The sequence below is a fragment of the Athene cunicularia genome (genome assembly GCF_003259725.1).
Source record: "Athene cunicularia isolate RWA chromosome 1 unlocalized genomic scaffold, athCun1 chr1_part1, whole genome shotgun sequence".
NCBI lineage: Eukaryota > Metazoa > Chordata > Aves > Strigiformes > Strigidae > Athene > Athene cunicularia.
The window spans coordinates 32392008-32418255 of record NW_020799091.1 but is presented as its reverse complement, the minus strand read 5'-3'; the positions used below and the strand labels follow the sequence as shown (position 1 = coordinate 32418255).

The following is a 26248-nucleotide window of genomic DNA, read 5'->3' as shown; positions in this document are numbered from 1 at the left end:
GAGAGGTAACAGAAGAGAATTCCCTCTCCAACATACACATTGTTCAACCTGCAGCTACAAGAGAAATGATAGCCTTGAAATAAATCGGTGAATTTTCAGGGACTTTCCCCACTTGTTCAACTAACTGGTTGCAAACAACTCATTCAGTCAAGCTAGGAAGAGCAAGGGAGTTGAAGGGGTGAGGTGTGCTTGTCAGAACCACTTCAGATGCCCAAGTCAAGAGGCAATCTCTTTTGAGTGACTATAGGAAGGATCAGCCAAATGCAACTCAGGAGCTCTACTGTCACTGCCAACTGCTCCACAGATGTGCTTGTGTACATGATCCTCACAATCGTCACCAATCTTGTCAATACTTCACCCAACATACTGCCTTGTAGCCACTGGCCCTTCTGTAAGCACAAGCCATGCAGACAGGAGCTGCTCTAGGGGGAGATGTCCATGAGAGGTAGAAAGGCACTTGATGCCTTCACCCCTAGTCTGAACACTGCCTCCTCTGAAGGGAGGGCAAAACTCTTCTGTTCTTGTCTAGCTCTTTGCCTGGACAAGATAATCTCTTACGTCATGAGGACAGAGACAGAGGACTCAACTCTCAAGCCTGGTGTCCTTTTTACTGACCCAAGCAGTCGTGAAGCCTTCTTTCCAGAATTTTTCAAAACCGCACACTCACCTGAATTAAAACTCAGAAACTTGGCTACCAACAGAGACCTGCAGAAACCCCACCTATTTTGACAGTGCCAAAGACATGTAAATAGAGCTCCTGTGGATAGCTTCTCATTGTGCAGAAACAAAATTGATCTGTCTAGATGACTCTGAAGTTCCTTCTGTGGTAAGCAGCATTCTGCCTACCTACCACAGAAATTAAATTAGAAAAGGTCTTCTCAGCTGCAGGAAAATCAGATCAAAATGTTTGGTTATAACCAAGGTCTTTGCAGTGATATAAGTTGTCGCTATTGTAAATGTGATATTGGAAACACACCCCGTTGTAAGCTAAATGAGAGTTTCTTGTAGAAGCCCACTGAGATCACATCAGTCTACTTCTGACCAACACCTCCCTTAGGAAGGGCATTTTCCTCACCATCATGAAACCTGAAATGCAGTCAAGCCTTCACTTAAGAGATCAACAGAGATCAGCTCTTTGCACCAGTCACTTGCTTCCCTTCCTTTTGGGAAGGCTTTATCAGCAGTTAGACAGATCCAACAGTATCTGCTAGGCAGTATGCTAGAGAGCTTCTAATACAGGCCCTCCTTTGAAGAACGAAGACCCAACTTGCTGCAGCAACGGATGACTATCGTCTAACTGCAAACAGAAGCAAAGCACGTGCACCAATGCTGGGTGATCAAAGTTAAAATATTAGCCAGGAGTTGTCTCTCATTATCTAGAAGTCCTCAGCTGGCATCATACTCATTTGTTCATGTTCCTCTACAAGTCCCAGGGAGCGCTAGTGAGCTTTATACTGAGACTGACAACTGTAACAGTTTTTATTCAGCACACCTATAGGAACAGCAGATGAGTAGTGATGGGCTACAACATTAGCTGACATTGTTCAGACTGACTCTCATTCAGAGAAAAAGGACTGAAAGCAGATGGTCAATACAAAATCTCAGTAGGCCAGTGCCAGACTGCCTCCCTGTGTCTGTGTGGTTATGCAAGCTCAAGCAAAACCGATATAGATAGGGTGCAAAGTATAATTACAGAACATAATGGTGATGTTCACTGCACAACTTACACAAGCTAACATCTATACATGGCACAAGATGAACACACTTCATCTGAAATAGCAGCTGCAATCACATTTTCAGAGTCATGCTAGACAAATCTGTCTGGTTTTCAGCATCAGCATAGCTGCAATCAGACCACCAATACATCATAGCCTGGACACAGAAACAGACTGTGGAGCAACAGCAAAAAGCATGTGTTTGCTTGGGGAAGACATGACTTTCAAAGGTAATTCCCTCTGCTTACTGGGACAATCCACTGCACTGGCATACCACTGGCTTCATCACTGTTCTTACACAGAATACTCATGCCCAGAAAAAACACGATTCACCTTCAGCTACTTCCTTCTCCTCTTTAATGAGGATCTTGCCACTGTGGTCCACACTTGTGTCACCTTCAGGATGAATTACTGCAATGTTTTCTACCCCAAAGGTTGCGAAAAGGTCAAGATGATAGCTGTGGCTGATTCATCATGTAGCAGTTGTCCAGTTCAGAAGTGAACACACAAAGCAAATCCCACTGGTCCTCTGTGGTCTGGATTAGCTTTTCCCCCAGCTACAAAACAGTGTCAGGATACTGGTCTTCTAACATGCTCTGTCCAAGCTATCACAATGACAACTTGAAAATACAGAAAAGAAACAATAAACTGAATTTTGATAGAAACATTGTCTTTAAAACTTGAAGTCTGCTAAAGTATTGCACAGGATAAATCTGTCAACAGTCAGCTAATTGCAAGTTTCTTGGTAAACAAAGCTGTCAGCTAGAAGATTCAGCTATGTCCCACAGAGTCAATAACACAGAGACATATAATTTTAAATTACTCACGATATGATCTTCTTTGAACCATTAGTAACATTAGAACCTCTTGCATCCAGAAGACACTCCATCTTAAATCACTACTACTCTAGATTAAAGGTAAATGAAAATGCATCTCTCTATCTGCAGCCCTAGTCATTTAAGGGGGCAATTTAATTGCCCAAACACAGGCACCTTAAAGCCCTGTACGATGTCCTAGACTACCCATGACAAGGTAAGTCCCTAGCCTTACAGGAGAGGTACACTTTATGGAGCAACAGAAAGGATGGCCTTTACACTCACTGCTAGCCAGTGAACATGGAGCTGAATCCCAGGCCTACTTCAGTGCCTCTGAATTCCAAAGTAAAACACAATTACTCCAATAAACCAGATATTCTGGTTAACCCATGTCAGTTATTCTGATTTAAACGGAACAATTTTACAAGCACTGAATTCAAAGAGCCTTTTTTTTTTTTTTTTTTTCCCCTTCCTTAAAAAAGCTGGTTCACTGGAAAAAGCTAGAAATAAAATGCTCATGCAGAGAGGCATTTTTGGTTTTGTCTTATAACTGGAAACATGTGGTGCCAAATTCAGCTCCCAGTTACATGACTGGAGACTGCAGTAACTGTGCTTGTATCCACTACACCAGAGCAGTTAGACCTGCAGAACAGCAGTTGAGTTTGTGTCCTGGTTTCGCCTGGGATAGAGTTAATTTTCTTCCTAGTAGCTGGTACAGTGCTGGGTTTTGGATTTAGCATCATAATAATGTTGGTAACACACAGTTACCCATACTCTGCCAGCAAGAAGGTGCACAAGAAGCTGGGAGGAAGCATGGTCAGCACAGCTGACCTGAACTAGCCAAAGGGATATTCCATACCACAGAACATCATGCTCAGTGGAAAAACTCAAGGGACTTGACCGAGAGGGTTGGATTGCTACTCAGGTATCGGTCAGCGGATGGTAAGCAACTGCACTGTACATCACATTGGTTTTATTTTTTTCTCTCTTTGTTATATTTCTTTTCATTACTATTATTATTACATTTTATTATTATATTTTTGTTATTGTTATTATATTTCATTTTAGTTATTAATCTGTTCTTATCTCAATCCACAACTTTTACTTTTTTATGATTTTCCTCTCCATCCCACTGGGAGCAGGGAGGAACTAACTAGTGGCTGTGTGGTGCTCACTTGCTAGCTGGCGTTAAATCACGACAGTTTGCAATTCTGAGTATTCCCACTGGGGATACTAGATGTCTTCCCAGTCAGCAAAACCCAATTTGCATGACCTGAACCTGCTTCTGCCCTGTTTCCCAAGCTTGGGTTAGCATCACATCACAGCCTTTCTGTTTAAGCACTGGCGCTGAGTAACAGGCATCTATCCCTGGCGAGCAACACTTCTCGTCTCCCCTGCACACAGCAGCACCAAACTTGTATAAAACGCCCATCAAAAGCCATCCAAAAGCCAAGACCTTTCTCCTTTAGAGTAAGACACTACCCTCCCCCTCAAGTACACAAAACTGCATGAACTTTCTGCAGCTATAAATGAAGCCACTGCCTGTCTTCTGTGAAGAACCAACCCCTGATTTTCACTGGTATGCCCATGTCTTTGAGAAATGCAAAGAGGCCCTGGGGAATGGCTGCCATGTGCTCCCAGCGATGCTCTGGGAGTAGCCTTTACCAGGCAATGCTACCTAGCACAGGGGAGGGATGGTGACATGAGCTCTCCACAACATTCTTCAAATATGATTCTTTTACCATGTCCCTCAGCAGAGAAGATGCATGTTTGGACTTGGATATGGTTGTTAAGAAAGCCAATTGTTACGACCTCAAAAATCCTCAGTATTTTCTCTATATTTTTTTTTTCTTCTCACTACACAACAGATACAAAGTGCTGCAGAGGGAAGACCATTTATTTCTCTGAAGAAGAGGGAAGAACATTTATACAAATAAAACTTTAGAAGCTACATTGCCTAAGACTAATTATATGGGTCCAAGATGTTCACACTTCAAGGAGGAGCCCAACCACTAACCAGTATGCATCAGAAAACCTTCTGAGGATCATTCCCAAACCCTTTCACCCAAATGACCTTGATCTGTGTGCCCCAAACTCTGAACACCAACTGGCAACCGATGTTGCTATTTGTCCTCATGCTTCCTTATAAAACTACTGTAAAGTGACTCCAACCACAACCCTACAGAGAGTGAGCATACATCAGAACATCTGTCAGCTCTTACTCTGTAATGGCAATCGTACCTGCTGTACATTTTCAAATCATATAGACCATTCATTACAAACCTCATGGAAGCCTCACTGCAGCAATTCAGAAAGTGTACACAAACACATTCAACTGCTAGAGATTTATAGATGTTTGAACAAACCAACCCCAAATCCAGTTCCTTTGTTTTAGCCTTATTATAGAACACGACCTAAAACATATCTCAAAAAAAATATTCAATGTGCCTCACCGAATGATTTCAAGTTTGTATTTTGAAAACAAGCAGAAATGTATCTGTCATAAATGGTATTTTTAGAGCCTGGAATGGGCAGTGACTACTGCACAGGACTCATCACCACCTTGGTTTGCAGCTTGGCCCATCCTAGTTAAAAGCACACCAAAAAAATCTGGGTTGGGGTTTTTATTTTTTACTCTAACTGCTCAGATACCTTAGTACATTCTTCCTTAATTAGCAATACTTGTATACCATGCAGTAGTTAAATACTGTACTGAAGAGATCCAAGGGTCTTTTTTATCCCTTCCTGAAACACACTGTAATCTTGATTTAGTGGAATAATGTTTTAAATTATAAACAATGGATTAGAACCAATGCAATACAGAAGTCTTAAGCTTTTAGTTCATTTGAATTTCACACATGTATCATCTCTACTGCTTTTTCCCCCTTAGCTTATTGCCTAAAGTCTAATTGTGAAATACCATAATGCAATAACTGGATGTCGTAATGCCACTCGCTTTCCAACTGTTAGGTTGGACTTCTTGCCTGCCTGACTGCCTTATTAGGTCTTAGAGATAATTCTGTTTGTTGTTACCATTTTTTATGCCATCTATACCACCAACATTGGTTTTGATATATAATCTAGTGTAGCTCTAGCCTAGAGCTATTATTTAACTCTGCAAATTGCTGCACTTTCCTTTTATTAAGATTTAATAGCATTGTTCTAGTGACTTAAATGGTACTGTATAACTTTAATTATGTCTGTACTTGTCTCCTTTCTCTATATTGCCCTAGTCAATTTTTATGAGTAATTAAATCCTTCATCAACCCTGAAATCACAGATGGCACTATACAGAGTAGCTTCATTCCTAAAATTTAAAAACTTACATCACCTTGATGCAGATTTTTATTAATTTTGTAAATGAATTCCAAAACTAGCTCTTTTTTTTTTTTTGGTCAAATTCTTCATAATTATCCTTCACATAAAATTCTAATCAAAAATAACTCTTCCTGCCCCTATGTACACCTTGAACTAATTCTAGGTGGTTAGAACAATAAGCAAAATGCAATTTGATTTCAAATCATGCATTTTAGAATTAAAAGACAAATGAAAACAGATATTGTCTACTTAAAAATTGTGACTTTATCCAGGTTTTTTACAGTGCTTATCAGTAACTATGAAAAATATTTTTGCTTTTATGGCCTAATGTATTCATTCCCTTGCAGCCTTTACTAAACAGTGAATTTCTCTTTTAAGTGAATTTTTCATATGGCAACATGAATGAAAATATTATATAATTTTTAAAGGAAATTAAAAAAACAGGATTCAAACTAGGCAGTCCAGGGATAATTTTGAAGTTTGAGGGTTTTTTACCCAAAGGAAAGAAGAGATAATATAACTTTTTATCTTGATTGAAGCTGCAGTCCTGGTTTTCCATATATAAATCTTCAGCTTCCTCAACTACTTGGTTATCTCCTAAAATGTTTCTTATTGATTCTATTCTATCAGTCACTGGAGGCTGATCTAAACAGTTTCAGTTCTTCTTTCAGTTCTTCTGAAAAACCTAGCTGTTATTGCTATTCTGGGTTTTCCTTTTACGTAAGTGGAGTTTGAATAACTGACTAGCTTTTACAGTATCCCATTAGTAGCAGAGATAAGAGAGCAAAACTTATTATTTGGAAATGAAATTATTTGGTCTCATTATCATTACTTCTCTCTGACAAAATTGCTTAGTTAACCCCATATAGTCAGTACCACTCCAAATCTACTGGTGGCTCTGGATGTAATTTCCAAAGGGAAGAATACAGGAAGGGAGCAGGAAATAGCATTATTGTCATTCTGCAGCATAAAATGGTAACCATTGTAATGGTGATGTTAACATAGCAAATCTCAAAAAAGAGTGATGTTCATAATTCATTAAGAATGTGCAGCTCCTGAATTATATCCTGAAGCCTTCCTGAAAGCTTTAAGGACCAGAAGCACCATGTACAACTCTTACACTCCTGTGAGGGGCCTGTATTACAAGAACATTTATTTATTTTAGGTCTTCTGTAGCCAGTGGAGATGAACAAGCTCCATCAGGAGATGTCTAAGGCTAGGGTGAAACGAGGCTTAAGTGGTTGTTTTTACAGCCTCTTCAATTAGGATGCTGCTACCAACTGGTAGGTACAAAGGAATCATGATGCTTAAATGCTGTATAGTGTTAGCCAGTTGACTTACAAATTAAGCATGGAAGCATGACTGTCTCCCAAAACACTCTGCAGATACACAGCTCCCATAAGATTATTCTGTTAATTGTTTTCTAAAATCAAAAGAACACACTCTTGTAACAGCAGCAAAATGCTAGAACATAGAGCTTCCCCTTGCTGTAACTGGGGACAATACAGCAGATGAAACAGATGACCAGAAGTTCTGAAGAAGAAAAATTAAGCAAGAAGGAAAATCTTTTTGAAGGTATCATACAGACACACCATGTATAATTCAAAAGCAAAGACACCAAACAGTCAGTGAAGAAGCAGAGCCATGAAAATACCGCCTCTGATGTGGGAATCTAGTCTATCTAGCCATCATCCAATGAATTTATATTATTCATAAGTTTATTTTCTGTACATGTTCTTACCTTATATTTTGAACTGAGGAATTTAACGTTTCATCCGGAACATTACTGGTTACAGCTGCATGTCCTTCTGTGAGGGACTGCAATGGCTGCATTACGTGAACTGTCCGAAAAAGCTGAGTGGGATATACTGGCTGCGGAGATTGCATTGTCCTCAAAACTTCTGAAGTCAAGCCAGGTGTCTGCTGCTGTTCAACTTCTACGTGCTCCTTCAGCTTAGCAGGCTTTGAGTTTCCTGTTTTTAGCATTGTGGTTGATCCTCCCTTTGTTCCTGCGTTTGCAGATGCTCTAGATCTGCTCGACTGGTTTCTATTGGCCGCAGGAGTTGAGAGCAGAGTTGAATCTGATGATTCAGTGCTAGGGCTCGCATCTTCATCATCTATATAGATGAGATCTTTTGGCATGTCTTTAAATTGATATACTAGACGCTGACCTTCTACTTTAGCCAGTATTCCTCTTTGGTAATAGTATCTGTTTAAAGTGTACACACATCAAGTTACCTAGTGTTTTTTGCAAAAAAAACACCCCCCCAAAAAAGGCTACAAAGCACCCAGAAAATAAGACCAACAGTAACAAGTAAGCAACATTTTAAGTGCCTAGTTTCTTCATTATAAAGGAGTGGCATATTTAATAGTGTCTTTTTTCCTCAAAGAACTTTCTTTTACTGGTATTTCTTGTCACCTTTTAATTTCAACCTCAGGTAACGCTGAGGAGAGAGAGAGAAGAACTCTGTGAGTTTGTAGCTCTGTTATCAACTGTAAAAGTTGCATGAAACTCCTCTTGACTCATGCAGTTCTTTCAGTTACCTGAATTCATGCTTATTCACCAGTGAGCACGGGCAAACGTTTTAGCTACAACAAAGCAAAGGCAATAGGACAGGAGAGCACTTCTGTTATATTTACAAATTAATATGACGATTTGAAATTATGCACATCAAGGTGAGGCATGAAGGGAAATGAAAAGAAATGCATAGCTGCCTAGTTGGACAATTATCAATCAGCAGGCAAGACTGAAGCTTTGTGGATGTCTGCTTACTTTGCACAGTCTTTTACGTATGAGAAAAATCCCAGCCTGATAGGCAGAGGCACATGATAAGATGTTTTAAAACTCTGTACATGCAAGTTCAGAGAGGCACAACCAGACCTGAATTCTAAAACTGTATCTTCCACTGGAAATAGGATCATTTGCAACAAGTAGAAATAATTTCACTAATAGACCTGAATTTATGATTTTTTTGAGAAAAGAGATTCAAATTTTATGTAAAAGGCTTGCCCCACGTGGATTCTTCAATTTCTTACTTTGTTAGTGGCTGACTGTGAAGATGCAGTTTTTGCAGCAGCACTGAAAATGTCTGAGCTGAGACTGAAGGTGACTGATTTGGGGTTGAGGTTAGTAAGGGTTACTTTTAGATAGCTTATTTATTTTGCTGAAATAACTTCTTCATTTCCCAAGTTGACAGTTTGCTGCTGTTACACAAATTAGATGAAGCATTTAATCATGCAAACTAAGGCAATAAAACAAGTCTATTATTAAAAACGCACGTACCTGAGAGCTCTACCCATTGTTTCATAATTCATGTCAGGTTTGTTTTTGTGTTTTCCCCACAATTTGGACACAGCCTTAGAATCTACCAGTTTGAAAATGCCCTTCTCTCTTTGAGTCCATTTGATATATTTAGGACATGTAGCTTTGTCCTGGAGCAGTGCTAGTAAGAACTCCCAGAGATAAATTGTATTTCCTAAAATAAAAGTATTTCAGGACACAGAAAAAAATAAATAATTAGTTGACCATATTTTATTAATGACATAATTAATCTAAAAACTGAAAAGCTGGTGTCTTTACAAATATACTGTAATATATCAAGACTAGGAAATAGTCATGGAGGGCAAGGGGAGGGATTCTTGTTAGTTATTATAATCTGGGTGCCCAAACACCCTAGTAACCTACAGTCAGGTACCAGTCAACCTACAGTCATCTCGTTCCAACCACCAACATTAGACAACACTAGTCACCTATGTGCACACTTCCCTCCAGCCTAATCCAGTCACAGAAGCAGTCACTATTGCTTCCTCAAATAGGAACATGTTCAGGTTCATCCTCTGAAAATGCTGGAAATTAAGCCTTTGCTTAAATACTTTGATGAATTGAGGTGAATGTTATAATCCTTTAAAAGGCCAAACAAAATCCTTACTTTTAACAATTAGATTATACGGGGAAATCAGTGGCATATGCTGAGGTAAGCAAACCTTCAAGAATAAAGTTAAGAAAGATTTTTTTTTTTTTAATCCGGTGAGTGCTTGCACTTGCTGGTAGACAATATTCAAATTTCATTTTACGAAGAGCAGGCACAAACACTTATATATGGAAATCCATCACATCTGTTTGGTGTTTACCACATATAAAGAAACAGTATTAAAATCACAGATTGCAAATACTTAAAACTGCTACCAAATTTGCATATTCTTTTTTTCCAAAAACACATTTAAGGAGTCTAAACTAGTGTAACTAATGAAACCCTTTTTCCTGCTTTTTTTAAGGCTTTTGGTGTCTGATGTTCTTTTGGACACCTGAAGGTGCACATAAGCTTCTTAGTGATACGTTGTTAGTCTGAAAAAGGAAGAAAAAACTTCTTGTATGAAAGTATCACCTCCCACAAGTAGCCGTGCAAAAACACAGTGAAGACACCGTGTACAGATTTCTTAAATTTAACAAAAAATTATGCCCAGTACATCAGGAGGTGACAGAATCTCTTTTGTTAGCTTCAATTTAAGCCAGCAGTTTTTTCAACTTTAATAAGCACCAGTCTGAAAATTTTTCAACGAGAGGCGGCATCTTACAAATTACAACTCCCAGACTACTGTATTATAATCTCTATTTTGCAAATATTCAGCAAAGTCATCAGCACTGGCAGTACAAAATGTTAGCAGCTCCTTCAGCAGGTGGAAACTTGAAAACTGAACATTCCTAGAGGAAAAACACTGCCTTTGCAACAAACGTCTCCCAACTTGGTCAACCTGTTTGCCTTCAGATAACTTGAAGGCAAAGGTTAAGATTGCTTAGGAAAGAAACAGTGTCAGCCAGGAGTGAAAGCATTCCCAGCCCCTTATCATCTAATCCAGGGTACTTTTGTTGTAGTCTAGACTGAAAACGCTCAACTGCATCAAGGCAGTTTGAAAATTTGTCACTCCTCAGCCACTGAAAATCACTGTGAAGAGGACTGTCTGGGAAAACCATGTCTGCTTTACTCACAGGCAGAATTTTTAACCTTTTCTGAGTCACAACAGAAGAAATATGTATAAAACTCGGTTTTATCCATGCATCACATCCAGTAATCATATGCAGGGCTTGATATTTTAGCATACATGTTCCCCCTAGGGGAACATTGTGGATACTGAGAGACAGACAACTCCCATGATTTTCTAGCTGCTTTCCTGACATGGCCAGTTATATTAATATCCCTTTTACTTCAATTTTATATTCCTCAAAATGCAAAACAAATGCTTTTGATGTAGCTTTTTTCTTAACAGGCAGTGGTTTCAGGCAACACGCTCCTTTTTAATTCCTTCTGAATTAGCAATTTGGTAACAATTGACAAATGTGAAAGAGGATGTATCTTTGCTATCATCCACAGAAACATTAGACTCTTCTGCCTTTTAATTCTGTGACTGGCTGCTTTAATATTTGCTTAAGCAAATTTGAGCACTACTTTGACATTCCTCTGATACTTTTCTTTCATTTTTACTTAAAAATCAAGTTTCAATTAAAAAAAAAAGCAACAATGCATACGCAAAATTGCTGGCATTAACCTGTTAATTATTTATTGCTTGCCAAGAGGGTTTTTTTCCCCTGTTACTGCAGAAAATCTCTCTTTGAAAGAAAAAAAACCCACCCCAAACTTATTTGTCAGTGTAGCAATTTTTCTGGTTCCAAGGGTCTGACATTCTGTTGCCACCACCTTCCAGGTTTGGCTGGGCTTCTGTCCTGGCACATACTGTACGCAGGCAAGCACACCAGTCCCTAGACGTTTGTGCAGGCACTTGTGGTGACACAGGGGAGGCTCATTTCCAGCTCCTGCCGAGCACAGCAGAACTCTGTGGGGGCTGAGGCATCAGGCTGCCATTCAAACGCCAGCCTGGGCACGGGTGCGGGTGCTGGACCCAACAGCAAAGCAACCGAGTTGTTGACAAAACTGACAGGCACTATGGAACAGTTGGGTCTGGAGAAAATGATTTATTGTATCAGTTATGTGGTATTTATTTTCTTTCCTCCTTTTAAACACAGGAGGAATGGAAGAAGTATCAAAACTCCAAGTTTTCTGCCCAAGTCTTCAAGCTGTGTTATAACTTTCCTCAAAACTCAGGGCTTGGTACTTGCTGCTGCCAACTGGCAGCCTTGATTAGCTCCTCATTCAGAATTAGACACACACAGATGGAAAGCGTTTTCAAAGATCATCTGTCAAAATAACCACAGCCCAAGAAACACTAATACAATGCAAAGTGCTCCCCAAGACTTCAATCAAAATGCAGAAGCCTCTGCAGGGGGCTGAAGAATTTCCAAGAACCCTTACAACTAAAGTGACAAATACATCATTCTCCCTGAGAACTGGGTATTTCACCAAGAAATCTTGTGTGCTAACTTTTTACTTGCCTGAAGATGACATGTTAACCACCCCTCAGTTTAAGACCTGGTTTTACATCACAAGAGAGCTATTGAGTGTTTTACAGGTTGCTCGGGAACAATGTACTTTTAAAAACTTCAGCAACAACTCTGACTTACCCTTTCCATCTTTGTTTTTCTTCTTTACAGATATGTTTGGAGTTGTAGTAGGGGACTCAGGACGAGATGGTTTCGGCTTCTTCCCTGTAATAAACCACCAGTAAGTCAACTATAGTTTAAAAAGAGGGAAATAAAAAAGAACAAGGACCTAAAAAGGGAAGAGATTTGTTTCCCCAATTCAGAGGGGATTCCATTTCTAGTAAGTTAGGAGCTCAGTTCTATGCTGAACTTTTTCAATTTCTACAGCAGGACTGGACACCCTCTGCTCTTAGTGTACTTCTAGTAAAGATTATGCTCACTTTTCCAAAGCCCATGTACCTTGGAAATTTCTGTGGCTTTTTAGGTACTTTCTTAAGAGCACAACACAGGTGAGATGAGAACAGTAAGCTATTAACTGTGGGCAAGAGTTTAAGCAGGAAAAGCAAGATAAAATACAGAACGCTATCTTGTTCACTCATCACCAAAATGGAATTTAGGGATAAAAATGAGATTATCTTCCTTTTTAGTAGATTGGAAGTTTCCAATGACAGCAGCAAACTACACCATCATGTGATGCAAACATTTTTCAGTCCTACTGTCTTTCACACCTTTCTCAGCAGTGTCTACAGGTAAAGAAGAGCCACTTGTTTGTTTATTAAGACCAACAGAACCAGTAACACCTCAGCTGAAAAAACACCCTTTTAAAAAGTCATAAGCATGGTAGCTCTATCTGGTGAGAAAGACTGAAAGGAAGAAGTTAGTTACAACCAATGACAAGAATCAAGAGCATTGATCTGAAAATGCTGAGAAACCAACTACCTAAACATAAATGGAGTAAAAACTGTAAGACATGCTGATGTATTTTTCAATATAAAACCTTGAACCTGTTCCTTTATTGGTTCTCATTCCTTGCAATGGCAGCTTTTATAGGTAATTAATCTGAAAACTTTAGAACTTTCTTAGGAAATAAAGATTTCTCTTACCAGGTTTTCCAGTGACCCCTTAGTACACTGACAAGATCTAAACTATTCAGATACTACCTTTGCTCTTTTAAGAGGCAGAATAGACCAAGTAGACATAGGACTCAGAGAAACATATTTCTAGTCCATATAGCATATTGTCATAATTAACGATTTAAAGAAAAAAAAAATTATTTTCCTCTATTTGTGCATTTCCAAAGAGTTTACATTCTACGGAGGCAAGACCAATAGGCCTGTGCAATCCCGTGCACTATGACATTCTGCTTTTAGCTTTGTTTTAGGGACTTAGTAAGGAAACACCCATGCTACAGAGTAACAGTGAGGGGTTTTCACTAGCTCTAAAAAAATGCACAGTGCCAGCCTGTGCTTTTTTCTAGACTTCAAGATATCTATAAAGAAATCTTAAGAAACACTGGCTTGAACATTCACCTTTTGACATTAGCAGTCTTGCTAAGTTTACCTGTGCACTCTTTCTTTTTTTGACAGGGTGTGGGGGAAGAGTGATAGCTAGTTGAGAAAGCTACCGTGAGGAAAATCTAGTAAATGCCTGGAGTCCTCTAATTTTCTTGCTTCCATTCAGACAAGATTCATGATTGAGGATGGGACATAAAGTTCAGTCATTGCCTTGGCCAGTAACATCTTCCTTGATTTGAATGAAGATGGGAGGAAGAAAATGCTATTTTTTTTTTCATATATAACATATGAAAGGATAAAGTACTAGTGGAGTACATTTTTAGCAGCTTTGTTCCATTCGCCATTAATGGTTGCAGAAATGTCCGTTTTCCCTAAAATATCTAGATGAAGTCACTCTTGTATAGATCAGCTCCTACTGCGCATGAAGTCCCTCATGGTAATTCTGGCTAAACGGTTAGAGGTGTGGCATGGGAAGACTGTTGTACAGGTGTAAATGTATGCCATTAAAGGGGGGGGGAGTGTTATTTTGATGTCATTAATCATTACCTGGTGTCCAAATGAGATCAGGTCTTAAAAGAAAATTAAGTGGGTGAGGGCTTAATTAGGTCATGACTGAACTACTGCTGGTCCACTTCAGGAAACATTAAGTACCAATCACATATAACTTATACACTTTTGATTAGGGATAACCCAGGCTACCAAATACGAATACTACTGCTACAGCAATTCTAGGCTATCTTACTTCAGCCTAGACTACTTCATGACACCCTATTTGGACAATCCTCTACCAGAAGCCCATACAAAATTAAAAATCAGTGAGGAATGTGAAACTCATTTACAGAAAGGTATCAATGTTACTGCTGTATATCTAGGCTAGAGATACTAAAGATGATGGTCTTAGACTACACTATGAGCTATGATCTCCAGGCACTGACTGATAACATCAAAAACACAGTTAACAGAGACACACAAGATGTGCTTCCTTTGTTTAAAATAAGATTATTTTCTGAAAGCATGTTAAGCATTAGCATGCTTCCTCCTTTGGTTCAACAGAGCATGAATTTGTTACCTTTCAGAGTACATCACCAAATTCCTTTTTAGGAGAGAATTTTACAAAGAGGAAGGATAAAGAATGTGCAAGAGCTAAGCTGTATGTGGGGCTACCATAATTTTGTATAGCTGATTTAATTTATAATAGGTATTTCCACTTTCCTATTTCCATGGTTGCAAACCCACTTCAAGTTAGAAATTCACACTATAAACTAATGTGGTATTTAGACAACAAGATGCTCATCCTGGTTGAATATTTTATGCCACACCAGAAAAGGTTCAATACATTTTCTTGCACTGTTTTCAGTGGGTTTTATTTTAAAAAAAATATAATGTATGTAAAAACATAATAAACAGTATATAACTAAAATATAATGTGTACATAGCTTAGATGACCACCTACTGCCAGATACTTCCCATAGCAAAAACAGGACTGAAGGTATTAGTATAGCACACTTCCAAGTTTCTTCCTCTGACATCCTTTTTGTTTTTCCTACCTTTCTGATCTGTAGTTCGGCAGCTCAGTGCTCAAGACATTCATGAGTACAAACATCATGCTGAACAAGAGTTTGGAGTTGAGCAGATGAGCGCATACAGCTGCAGCAATAAGATCCACAAGGAAAGGAAGTGAAATCACCCCATTACTTCTGGAGAACATTTTCTTGGAGGAGCTCTACTTGGCATTGCCATTCTGCTCAGTTAGGTGGCAATGTTCTGCAAAATGCCTCCCTGTAAGTCTAGCTGATGGGTTATATGTGCTAGAAGTCTATGAAATCATGAGCTGTATGGATAGGGCAAAATGACTACAGTCCTTTGCTATGCCACAGAACTGACCAAAGGAAGGGAAACAGATTGCACTCTAAAAAGAAATATCAAAAACAAACCAACAAAAAAACAAACCCAAAAGAACTCCACCCACACATTGCACATCGTCCTGAAGTGCACTATAAAACAGCATTTTGCAGCAATTGTTGTACACCAATGCCTTGCAAATCCCCGGACATTCTGAAGTAACACTTCAACATCACTCATCCATACCATCTACCTCATGAAGTCTCAACTTTATTGAAAACTAGTAGCTAATGAAACACTAAGCTGATTAATCCTTTCTAGTATTTTTTCTATCTGATAGAACTGTCAAAAACACACACATTTGCTGTGAAGCAACTGGTTTTCTAACCTACAGCTAGGAGGAGGAAGGAGTGGGAGTAAGCAGAAGCACAACATGAGAGAGAGTATGAAAGCATCACACCAAAGAGGTTAAGTATCTGGCAGACAGAAGCTCCTTGTTTTGACCCACATAGCAGCCAACATTAAAAGAAGAAGAGAAGAACAAAACCAGAAAAACAGCTTAAAATCCTCTTACAGTTGGTTATCTCATAGCAGTGTGCACTGCACGGTAGTTTCCCCAGCAGCACTCTCGGGTCAGCTGCTGGTAAAGCTCTCCTTCACAGTGGTTTCAGTTCAGCTTTCTTACGGGAATCAGAGACTTCCTGACCCACACCCGTCCCAAGCAGACCTTGTGACACACACAGGGCTCAGGCAGCTTCCCCAAGATCCCCACAGGCCAACATGCTCTCTCTCACATAACAACTCCCAACATTTGGAAGTAGCAACAAAAGTACCAGCAAAAACACACTCTCATTCAGCAGGAATAATGCGGGGTAGCAGGAGTCCTGTTTCACAGAGGAGCCTGTAAAAGTCCTAATGCTCTGATTCAGCCCTAGGATTAGTTCAAGAAACAAAGCTCTCTTGGTTTATTCTACTTTTATTTTTTTTTCTTAAATTTGTTGCAACAGCACCTTTTATCTGCCTGTAGTACATGACTCTTCCCCTGCAGACACCAGTTTCAGGGCCTCTGATGGGGTCCATGCTGAAGCAGGATGGGAAAACAGGAGCAGAAGGCCTGATTAACACCACTTCACTACTCTTTGGCACAGCACTGACTCCAACAGAACATCACCCAGTGGACACTGTTTAAATGTTATCTACTGCAAATGGGACTAATGCTTACTATAGAATGCAGCTGTCTAAAAAAAAAAAATAAAAAATCAATTAAACCATTCATATTTAAGAAAAGCTAAAAAACCCTCCTCGTTCTCATCCCATATTCTGAACAGATCAAGCACCTTTAGGTGAAGCTAATAAGAGCTAACAAAATTACTTCAGGATTCACAAAAAGCTCTATGGCTTGTATTGCAATTCTGCTCTGAAGAAACAACTATAAATAGGAACACATAGAGATTCATGTTTCTGGTTGGATAAACCATCATTGCTACCTCTCCAACACCACTGGTATCTGTGCTCACACAATCCAGTAAGAAAACACTTTCTCTGTATTTCTAGCTGAGCACACTCAGTTATTTTGACCTGATATGCAGTATGGTTCCAGACACTGACAGGGAAGGTGAACGTGCCACCCACTGCTCTCCTACTCCACACTGCTGTTCCTCAGTAGCGTCTTACCTTTTCTCTTCTTCGGTTGTTCAAATTCTGGAGTCTCTGGTGATTCAGCGTAAGGGTCTGGGGCTTGGTGAACTTCCACCACCTCAGGGATCCCATCAAGCGTGACCGACACATGTGTAATAGGAGCCACTATATCATCATCTTCAGTTGCACCAAACATAGTTGCTTAAGGGAAAGAGACAACAGGAATATTTTCACACAGCCTCAAGGACTTTTAAAATCTTTTTTTTTTACAGCAAAAATTTAAACACAGAAGAAAACAAAACTGTGTCACTTAAGGCCTTCATGGGAGAGAAGACTAGTTCATAATGGAATATATGTGCCTACATTTTACACAAGCAGAAGTACTATTAAAATAGAACCAATTTAATGCTATAACCCACTCCCCCAAAAAGCACAATTATTTGGTGATCACACATTTTTATTCATATTTAAGGCAATCTGCAGATCTAAGTGTAAATTCTTTTATCTTGGCAACATAAACAGACTAATACTCTATCAGCCAAACAAAACACTGCAATCTAAACCAACCTACTTCATTCACATCTTCCCCCCATCTTTCCTTACCTGTTCTACTCTGCCATGGAAATGAAATCCTTCACTGCACACAACACTGGATTTCTAATATCCAAACTATGTACGTAAAGGCTACCTGAAAGCAAAATAGTCTTACCAACTCCATGCAACCATGCTTGCACTGAATCCCTACTTCTTTCACAAATAAACAAGGCAAATACAGCTTTGGATTTGCTTTCATAAAAAACTTACTTATTCTTTTTTCATCCAACATGGGACCAGGGGAATCCATATTGAGAAGTGCTTCAGCAGCCTCGATTGTTTCCATTGTTTCATCTCCATTATGACAAGATGCTTCAACTAAAAGAGAGAAAAATTAACTCTTAAGAATCTAAAAACTGGACTTACAGCTTACCATATTTATTTCATTTATAGAAAAAAAAAGGGTGAACAGAGTCTTCTAGTAGATAAGTGTTGCAGTTTAGGCCCAGCTGGCACAAAGCGCCAGGCAGCTGCTTGCCCACTTATCCCTGCAGCAGGATGGTAAAACCTTGTGGGTTGAGATAAGGACAGTCTAATAAAACAACACGAGAAGAAACCGATAACAACAACAATGCTAATTAAACGAATATATAAAGCCAGTGATGCACCATGCCATTGCTCACCACCTGGTACCACACAGCCTCTCCCAGAACTGTGATCAACCCCCCCAGCCAGTTACCCCAGTTATATACTGAGCACAACGTCACCATGGGGTAGAATATCCCCTTGGCTAGTTTGGGTCAGACCTGGCTATGCCCCCCTCCCAGCTTCTTGTGAAAATTAACCCTATTCTAGCTGAATCCAGGACAATGAGTAGTAACAGGTTAGCTGGAGAGCAAATGCACACTGTAATCATTTCATTTACTTAATATACTACATGCATTTTCAGATTGTATGTATTTAAAAAAAAAAACAAAACCAAACCCAACACACTTTGTTTCTGCCTCATCTTTCTAACCCTTCTCTTTGCTGATCAAGCACATGCAGTAAAACATAACACCCATGAACCCTAAGAAATATCACTACCACAAACAATATTCCAGATAGTATCATTTAAAAAAAAAATATTGCTGATTTCTTCTTATGGTGGCCCAAAGGAAGTGAAATCCATAATTAAGAGATGCTCACCAAAAATATCCTGTCATTTAGCCTGGAAGACAGACAAGAATATATTCTACAACTTCTATTAGAGAGTATATGATCTAAAGGTGTAACTGAATCCTAAACTATTCAAATCCATGGGGATTAGACTCTAGGAACCACTGGAAAGCAAACATAAAACAAAAACCAATAGAGAGGGCTGACAAACTTTTCAAAAATTTTGATTACTAGACAGTCCCTCATCCATCTCAGGAGGGTGGTCATTAGACAAATCCAAAATTCTTGGGCATTAATTTATAATTAAGGTAATCTGAAACTACACACCAAAAAATCCAGTAAAATATCATTTTGCAAAAATAACAGCTGTCCAGTAAGATAATACTGGTTTGACTGGAGGAGTAACTTACCAGAGATTTTTTCCAAAATAATTGTAGCATGATGAATAAGTTAGATGTTAGTTGCAGTACCTGGTACTATAAACCTTTAGAACTGTTTAACACGTTCTTTTAGAAATTACTCTTTCTTGGATGGAAATGCTTGGGCCAGGCTTCCTTATCCTTTGACATGAATTTGAAGCTACATTGGGGAATTCACCTGCATCTATCAAAGCGGTACAAAGTGCTGCATTAGTATTCTCCTCCCTAGGACACCAATGAACCTTTCTCAGTCCAGTAATGATTCTGCTTCATGCCCTATCTCTCTGTTTAGCTTTGAGGAATTTGGGTGGGGCAGTCACTTTAAAAAAAAAAAAAAAAAAAAAAAAAGTAGACTGACTGACAGAGCAAGAAAAATACATTGTAAAACATAATGTAACGACCCTGGAACATTTCTTCTTCACATAAAAGCAAGAGGCTTATGCCAGAATTTCTATACTTTTAAAAGAAAAAAAACAAGAATCAATATATCATAGTAACAACAAAGCACCCAGTGCACTAGTGCTAAACAATCACACAATTAAAAAAACCAACCAAATTACAAAAAAAACCCCAAAACAAACCTCAAACAGTTTCCCCCCAAATATTTACAGCTTCAGCATCATTAGGAGAGGGCAAAGAAGAATGCAGACATTCGCACTCAGCTCCACTTCCTCCACTGTCATTTACAGGCAGCACATGGGAGTTCAGGAGAAGCCTCCTTGCCCTCTGAATTTCTCCTTGATCTTAGTCGTACCATGCCCCAAGCATCAGAGGCTCAGGCTAAGACAGAATAAAGTAGACAGGCACTGGGAACCCCTGACCATCGCAGCAACTCACCTTGTTGTCTACAAGACCCCCTCTACCCCCTGTCTTGCAGAGGCGTTCAGAAAGTTAAGGATCTGCACCTTCTGGCTGACACCTCCAAACAGGCTTAAGAAAGGAGGACAGCGTGAAGACGAAGGGGCTAAGGTCCTGGCTTGGAAAGCCATAGAACAAGACAGGGCAGCAAATCATGGGTGCTTTATAGTCATGCAGCTTGCAGGCTCAGCAGCTCAGTCACAGAGCATCTCAGTCCAAAGAGCCAAACAGCATCTCTAGGGAATGCCCAGCCAGCTGAGGAGAAGACTGAACCAAGCACAGCCCATGTGGGCTCACTCACACTTGGCCCAGCAGTTCTGACTTCATCGCTTCTGGTTCTAAGCTTTATATGGATGGGAACTTTCCATAACATCTACCAGCATAATGAAGACCACAATAAGGCTGTCACCCTGAATATGGGCACAGACCACTGCCAAAGCAGCTGTCACCAGTTCTGATGTTGTCTGAATGAACAGGAACCCGCCACAATCCAGCTCAGACAAAGCCATTGAGTGGGGCTGGTTTACGCTACCACATACAATTTAAAAGCCAGCAGAGGTATCCCTTGGTCCTCAGTGCTGCGGGTGGGGAGGAGGGAGCAGCCACTACCAGCTCTTTCCTGGGTAAGAACTGTGATGACAGAGCAGAATTAATTCTTCACTCTGGATAATGGCAGGCGAGGCAGAGGTCTCCAGCTTTGCATCACTGTTACACCATCAGGCTAGAAGTCAACCATCCATATACAAGACTAATGAAAGGAACTTGTAGTAGTCATATAAGTAACATAAACACAGAAATTAATATAATTTGATGCTCACAAAAAACATATAGAGCGCCAATTATCTGTCTATCCACAGACACAGAATGGCTAAAAAAAAGTTTCTTAACCACATTAATGCCCTTGCTAACACCCATCCACATTCATGCCCTTGCTAACACCCTTCAAGCCTCTTCACAGAAGATGACTTCATAAGGTGGTTTGAGCCAAATTATTTCCCTGTTGCTGAAAAAACAAGGGTTGTGGTTCTTCCTCCCATCTTTGCCCTTGGTTCATGATCCAAACTCCTGTCACTTACCACAAGTCAGGCTTCATGTTTTTCTGATCATGCAGTGAGAAAATTTAATTTTATAAAATGGCTGAAAAGAAGTTTTTGGATTATTGCTGAGTTAGCAAGTTGAATCGCAAGAACTTGAGAGCTAACAAACCAGGTGTGAGGCACTGCACAGAGGAGATGGAGCAACACCTCTCTGACCTACTAGCAGCAAGATGCTAATTCACAGCACCCAACTTGAGACAGTGCTTAGAAATAACAAACTCAACTACCAAAGGCAAGCTGGTGTCTGTTATTTTAGTTTTTCTCTTAATGTTGCAGAAAGATATTCCAATCACTGGTAGTTATGATACAGTCACAAATTTAAGAATGGGGATGAAACAACTCATTTGTTACACACTGGCAAAGTCAGAGCTGAAAGAATGGTGGTGGTGGAGGTAATTTCTCAGAAGCATCAGATTTCAAATGTTATGTTAAATAGGTAGAAATTTTTTTTAGAAGAAGAGGGGAAAAAAAGAGGGAACGAAAAGGAAAAGGGAAAAAGAGAGAAGGAAAACAGGAAGAAGAAAAAAGAGGGAAGGGGAACAAAAAAGGAAAAAGGGGAGGATAAAAAAGAAAGAAGAGGGAAAAAAGGGGGGGAAAAAACAAAAAAAGGGGGGGAAGGGGGAGAAAAAAGAGGGGGAAGGGAAAACCACACCCAAAAGTAACTTCATTTTTCTCCCTACAAATTTGTGTTTATCTGAGCAAGCCACAAACGTAAGCCTCTGTATCTGCACGCTAATTACAGCCTAGTTACTGTGAATCCAGGTTCGCAATGAATCAGCGCTCACTGTTAGCACCAGGCTTGCCCAAACACAGCTTTCTGCTCTCCTCACACGGTGGAGAAAGTAACTATGCCTTATGCTGGAAGCTCCCCGCCTCAATCCAAAATCTCACTTTCCCTACTCCTGCCTAGTGTCTTTTTTGAAAGCTTTCCACCACTTACAGTGATTCTGTCCCACTCCTGTTGCTTCCCCAGCAGCCAGCAGCTCTGGAGAACAGACAACATGAGTCCTTGTCCAGGCCAAGGTGAGGGCTGTGCTAGTCACAGCTGTTTAAATTCTCTGCTGGTTTGACTATAGACAAAAGCAGGGACCGCAGAGCATCAAAATAACATCAGAAGAAATCTAAGCTTGCTAAAAGTAGAAAGAGATACCTTAAACATGGACAGAGTCCCCTTTTGCAGAATAGCTGGCTGTTAAATTTAAGCAATTGCTTTTTAGTATCAACTCTGAGCTGTTAACTGACATGAAAAACTGAGTTTAAGAACACAGGTATTTCATGCATCACCTTTCATTTTCTTTTTTAAATAAGGCTTTACAATTTGTAAAGAAAATTATCTCATTAGGGAGCTACATGAAAAAAAACCCTGCTGTTTTTAACATGCTTAAGTGCAGCATAAGATGCTTATGTGCAGCAGTGAATAATTTCTTTACAAAGTAAATGAAACTGTACCTGTTTTTTTTACAGCTGGCATCTCCTCAGCTCAAAATCCTCACAGATTAACACTATGAAGTTCAGTTTCCACTCTAACTATTCCTTTGGTTTCCTTGTGGCATCATAAATTATCACCAACAATGCTGGGTTTGTGCAGGACTATAGTACCTAAAAACTCTGCCTTCATTCCCCTACCTGACCAGCTTGGATTGTGCCACGAACTCCAGAGCTTCATCAATGTACAAGCCAAATGCTACGGAACTTCGAAATGCTGTTGGTTAAGTACTGTTACCAGTCTGTGACAATGCACACTTCCACACCCCCTATTCAGATAAGAGCACAGGGCATCTAAGCACAAATTTTTTCCCCCTCCGCTCTCATTCCCCCAGACTGTCTCAGAGCAGCCCCTTCCCTGATCTCATGAAAACACCACCAGAACAGGTGAACCACAAAATGCAGTTATTAACTGTTATTTTTCTAAATTAAATTGGCCAGACATAGCAAAGTTTTAAAAAATATTTTTTTTTTTTCCAGGAAGTTACATAATCCAATTTGTTCCTCCCTCCTATATAACCATACAACCATAATCAGTCACATTAATAAGGTACAGAAAGTGTAGCAAATTGTACCATGTGACAAGTTGGCCTAGAATTTATTCTGCACAAAACATTATCCCCTGTAATTCTCAGAGAAAAAAACCCCACAGTTCAATATTCCCTTTAGAGATAAAACTTCTCAAATTTATTTTGCTAATCACCCTTTACTACATGATAGTTAATCATTTAAAGTCTAATATTGGCAACAAACTGACTATATACATTGCCATCACAGTTTTTCCAGGGAAAAGTGCTTTTAAAGAAGAGGGTGATAAGGCAGATCTGCCTATTCATTACAAAAAAATTACAGTGTGAGCATTAACATAACTAAAAAGCTGTTAGCCATCTTTCAGCAGGGTTTCACATGAAAGAGACGGTGTTCTTACAGCTTTCTGCAGGTTGTAATTTATACTACAGGTAAGTAATCACCAATGTGCTATAGCTGTAGTTTTGAAGGGCTGAAACTACATTCTCTAGATGGAAAAACCTACCAGTGTCCATCATTTTGCAGACAGATCCCTAAAAACTAATTGCAGTGTCAGGGGACCTACTGGTAATTTCTGTTAGGTTAGGAGAAAAGAGAAGGTTAATGCATGACAGAGTCATAAAACAGTACTGAAATCTGGTAACTTAAAAAAACCCCAAGTACTGCATATTAAGCAGTCATTTCTCAGTAATGTTTAGTTACAAATGATGGTGGTTTCAGTTTCGTTTTGCTGTGAACACAGTCTTACCGATTTTTTCATGTGGAATTAGTTCAGTCTTTATAATGTCTGATCCTCTCTCAAAGGCATAACATGGAAATGACTGAAAAGACTGGTACAAACTTCAAAGAGCAAAACAACACACTTCACTGTTGAGGCCAAACACACCCCATGAAAAAAAATCAAGAAGGGAACTTCAAAGGAGGGAGAAAAAAAGGCAGCTGAAAAATAGAGTAGGTGGGAAATTTCAGTTATGATTAGCCCCATTTCACAGGCAGGCCTGCAGCAAGCTGTGCCTCAATCATGTCTCTTCCACGGCAGCCTTGTAGTTCAGGCAGGCAGGTGCAGGCTGCCAGTGCTGCTCGCCTTGTATCCTGAGCACGAGCTTCCCACAGTTGGTGCTGGTCCCTGACTGGCCTGCGCTCACCCACTTTCCTTTCCAAGGAAACCCACAGCACAAACAGTAGCTAGCGGGATGGAGAGTGTGAAACAGATAATTAGTTAACATCTCCTTCACAACAATAATCTCTGCAAAGTGGCAGCTCTGGTTTTCTAAGGACTCTGCCTTTAAAGAAAAACAGATTGCTTGAACTACAATGGATGATGTGAACAATACTGTACTTGTCTGCCTCCAAAGTATCCCAGAAACCCTTGGACACCATCGGTTACAAGGATTACATACTTTCAGACTCTGGCAGCAATTTGCAAACCCTTCTCATGTGACCAGTAACAAGAAAATGTTAACAAGAGCGTTCACAAAACTAGAGGTTCACAATTACTCATGCAAGGAAAAATTCACATACAATATATTAGTGAATATGGATTCATAAAAACGATCTGCTATGAAAAATCCACACAGTCGCATTAAGTGGTGCTTGAGTAACACACCGAGGAAATGCCAGTTGCAGTGTGAATAATTAATATGAACAGCAAGTGAATAGTTGGCAAGAGGTCTCAACTTGAAATAATGTTTAAGTATGTAAAACCTTCTTGAATAATCAGCTAACTTATTTGTATGGTCACAGTCTGTTCACAGATAATTCACTATTAAGAAAAAAAATGAGTCGTTTTTATCAGATAAAACCATTTACTGAAAACAGTTAATGTCAATTTACTCTGTGAACTGTTCCTCATGTCAAGTTTTTTCAGTTTTTGTTTTGCTTTTGAGGGTAAAAGATTGCATCAGAGTATGCCTTCAGAAATAATGTCAAAAGCATGATTGAAACCAGCAAGCTGTCTCCAGCCCTGGAGACAGTCCAAGTGTGGAGCCCTATGGCTGAAAGAAGACACAGAAACAAATGCTCTCTCTGTGAAGTTATCTACCCCACCTTTCAGACTTGTTCTGCAAAAATGCTTCAAATACCTGTATTCAGTCAGGGGTTGTTCTTTAAAAAATGTGACATATCTTTGAGCTTCCCTCTTGAGAATTGTCCTCTCTTTGGGGCTTCCTTTTCTAACAGAATTTACACAGAATATCTGTATTTTAGGAGGCATTAATCATTATTAGAGATCTAAAATGAATACTATGCTGAGCACACACCAGTAAGTCACGTTAACATGCACATTTTACAGCTAATTGTATACCCTCAGGAAGCTAAAAGCAGTACATCTACTCAAGCTGCATATTCCTGCTTTTTTGGCATGTACGTTTACTTAGGTTACGCACCAACCATTAAAATAAGAGCAAACAATCCTATGAGCACAGAAAAGTCTTGTTGGTACTCTGAGCAGGACTCTGCCTTAATCTCTGTTGATGGATGAAACTCTTCACCATTATCAGCTGTGCAGCTGGGACTACAAGCTGACTGCTAACAGTATTAACGCCATTTTCTCTGTCTTGTACAGAATTAACTGCATTCAGTACTACTATAATTTTGTTTCTGTTGTTTTTTTGTCATTAAGCTTTGTTCCACTATTAGCCACAGCCATCTTGGGATAAAAACATGGCACAGAAATGGTTTTATTGCCAACCTGTGAGGGTGATATCATCATCTTCTATGATTTGCTCTTCTGCAACGTCCAGAGAGCTCTCAGTGATCATGTCACTGGGTTCATCAACGCAGGATAAGCCAGAGTAGTTATGTAGCAGGTCTGCGCTAGGAACATGCTCCACGATGACAGCAGGGAAAATAGATGGATCACCAAGCTGAGGGGTGGAAAAAAAGAAAATTAAAATAACACCAGTTGAACTACATCCAATCTAACCACTGATTAATACTTCAACAGACCTATACTA

General features: G+C 39.6%; 1 protein-coding gene across 3 annotated transcripts in view; it reads right to left on the bottom strand.

Moving 5' to 3' along the window:
- Positions 1-26248, bottom strand: part of ELF1 (E74 like ETS transcription factor 1) — a 52654-nt gene that overhangs the window by 5685 nt on the left and 20721 nt on the right. For all 3 annotated transcript variants that reach the window (XM_026854317.1, XM_026854325.1, XM_026854307.1), the window contains exons 3-8: positions 25984-26158; positions 18020-18127; positions 17252-17416; positions 12363-12446; positions 9132-9324; positions 7590-8057 (exon numbers count right to left, since the gene is read on the bottom strand). In XM_026854317.1, the coding sequence (XP_026710118.1) occupies positions 7590-8057; positions 9132-9324; positions 12363-12446; positions 17252-17416; positions 18020-18127; positions 25984-26158 (1193 nt within the window). The remainder of the gene's footprint in view (positions 1-7589; positions 8058-9131; positions 9325-12362; positions 12447-17251; positions 17417-18019; positions 18128-25983; positions 26159-26248) is intronic.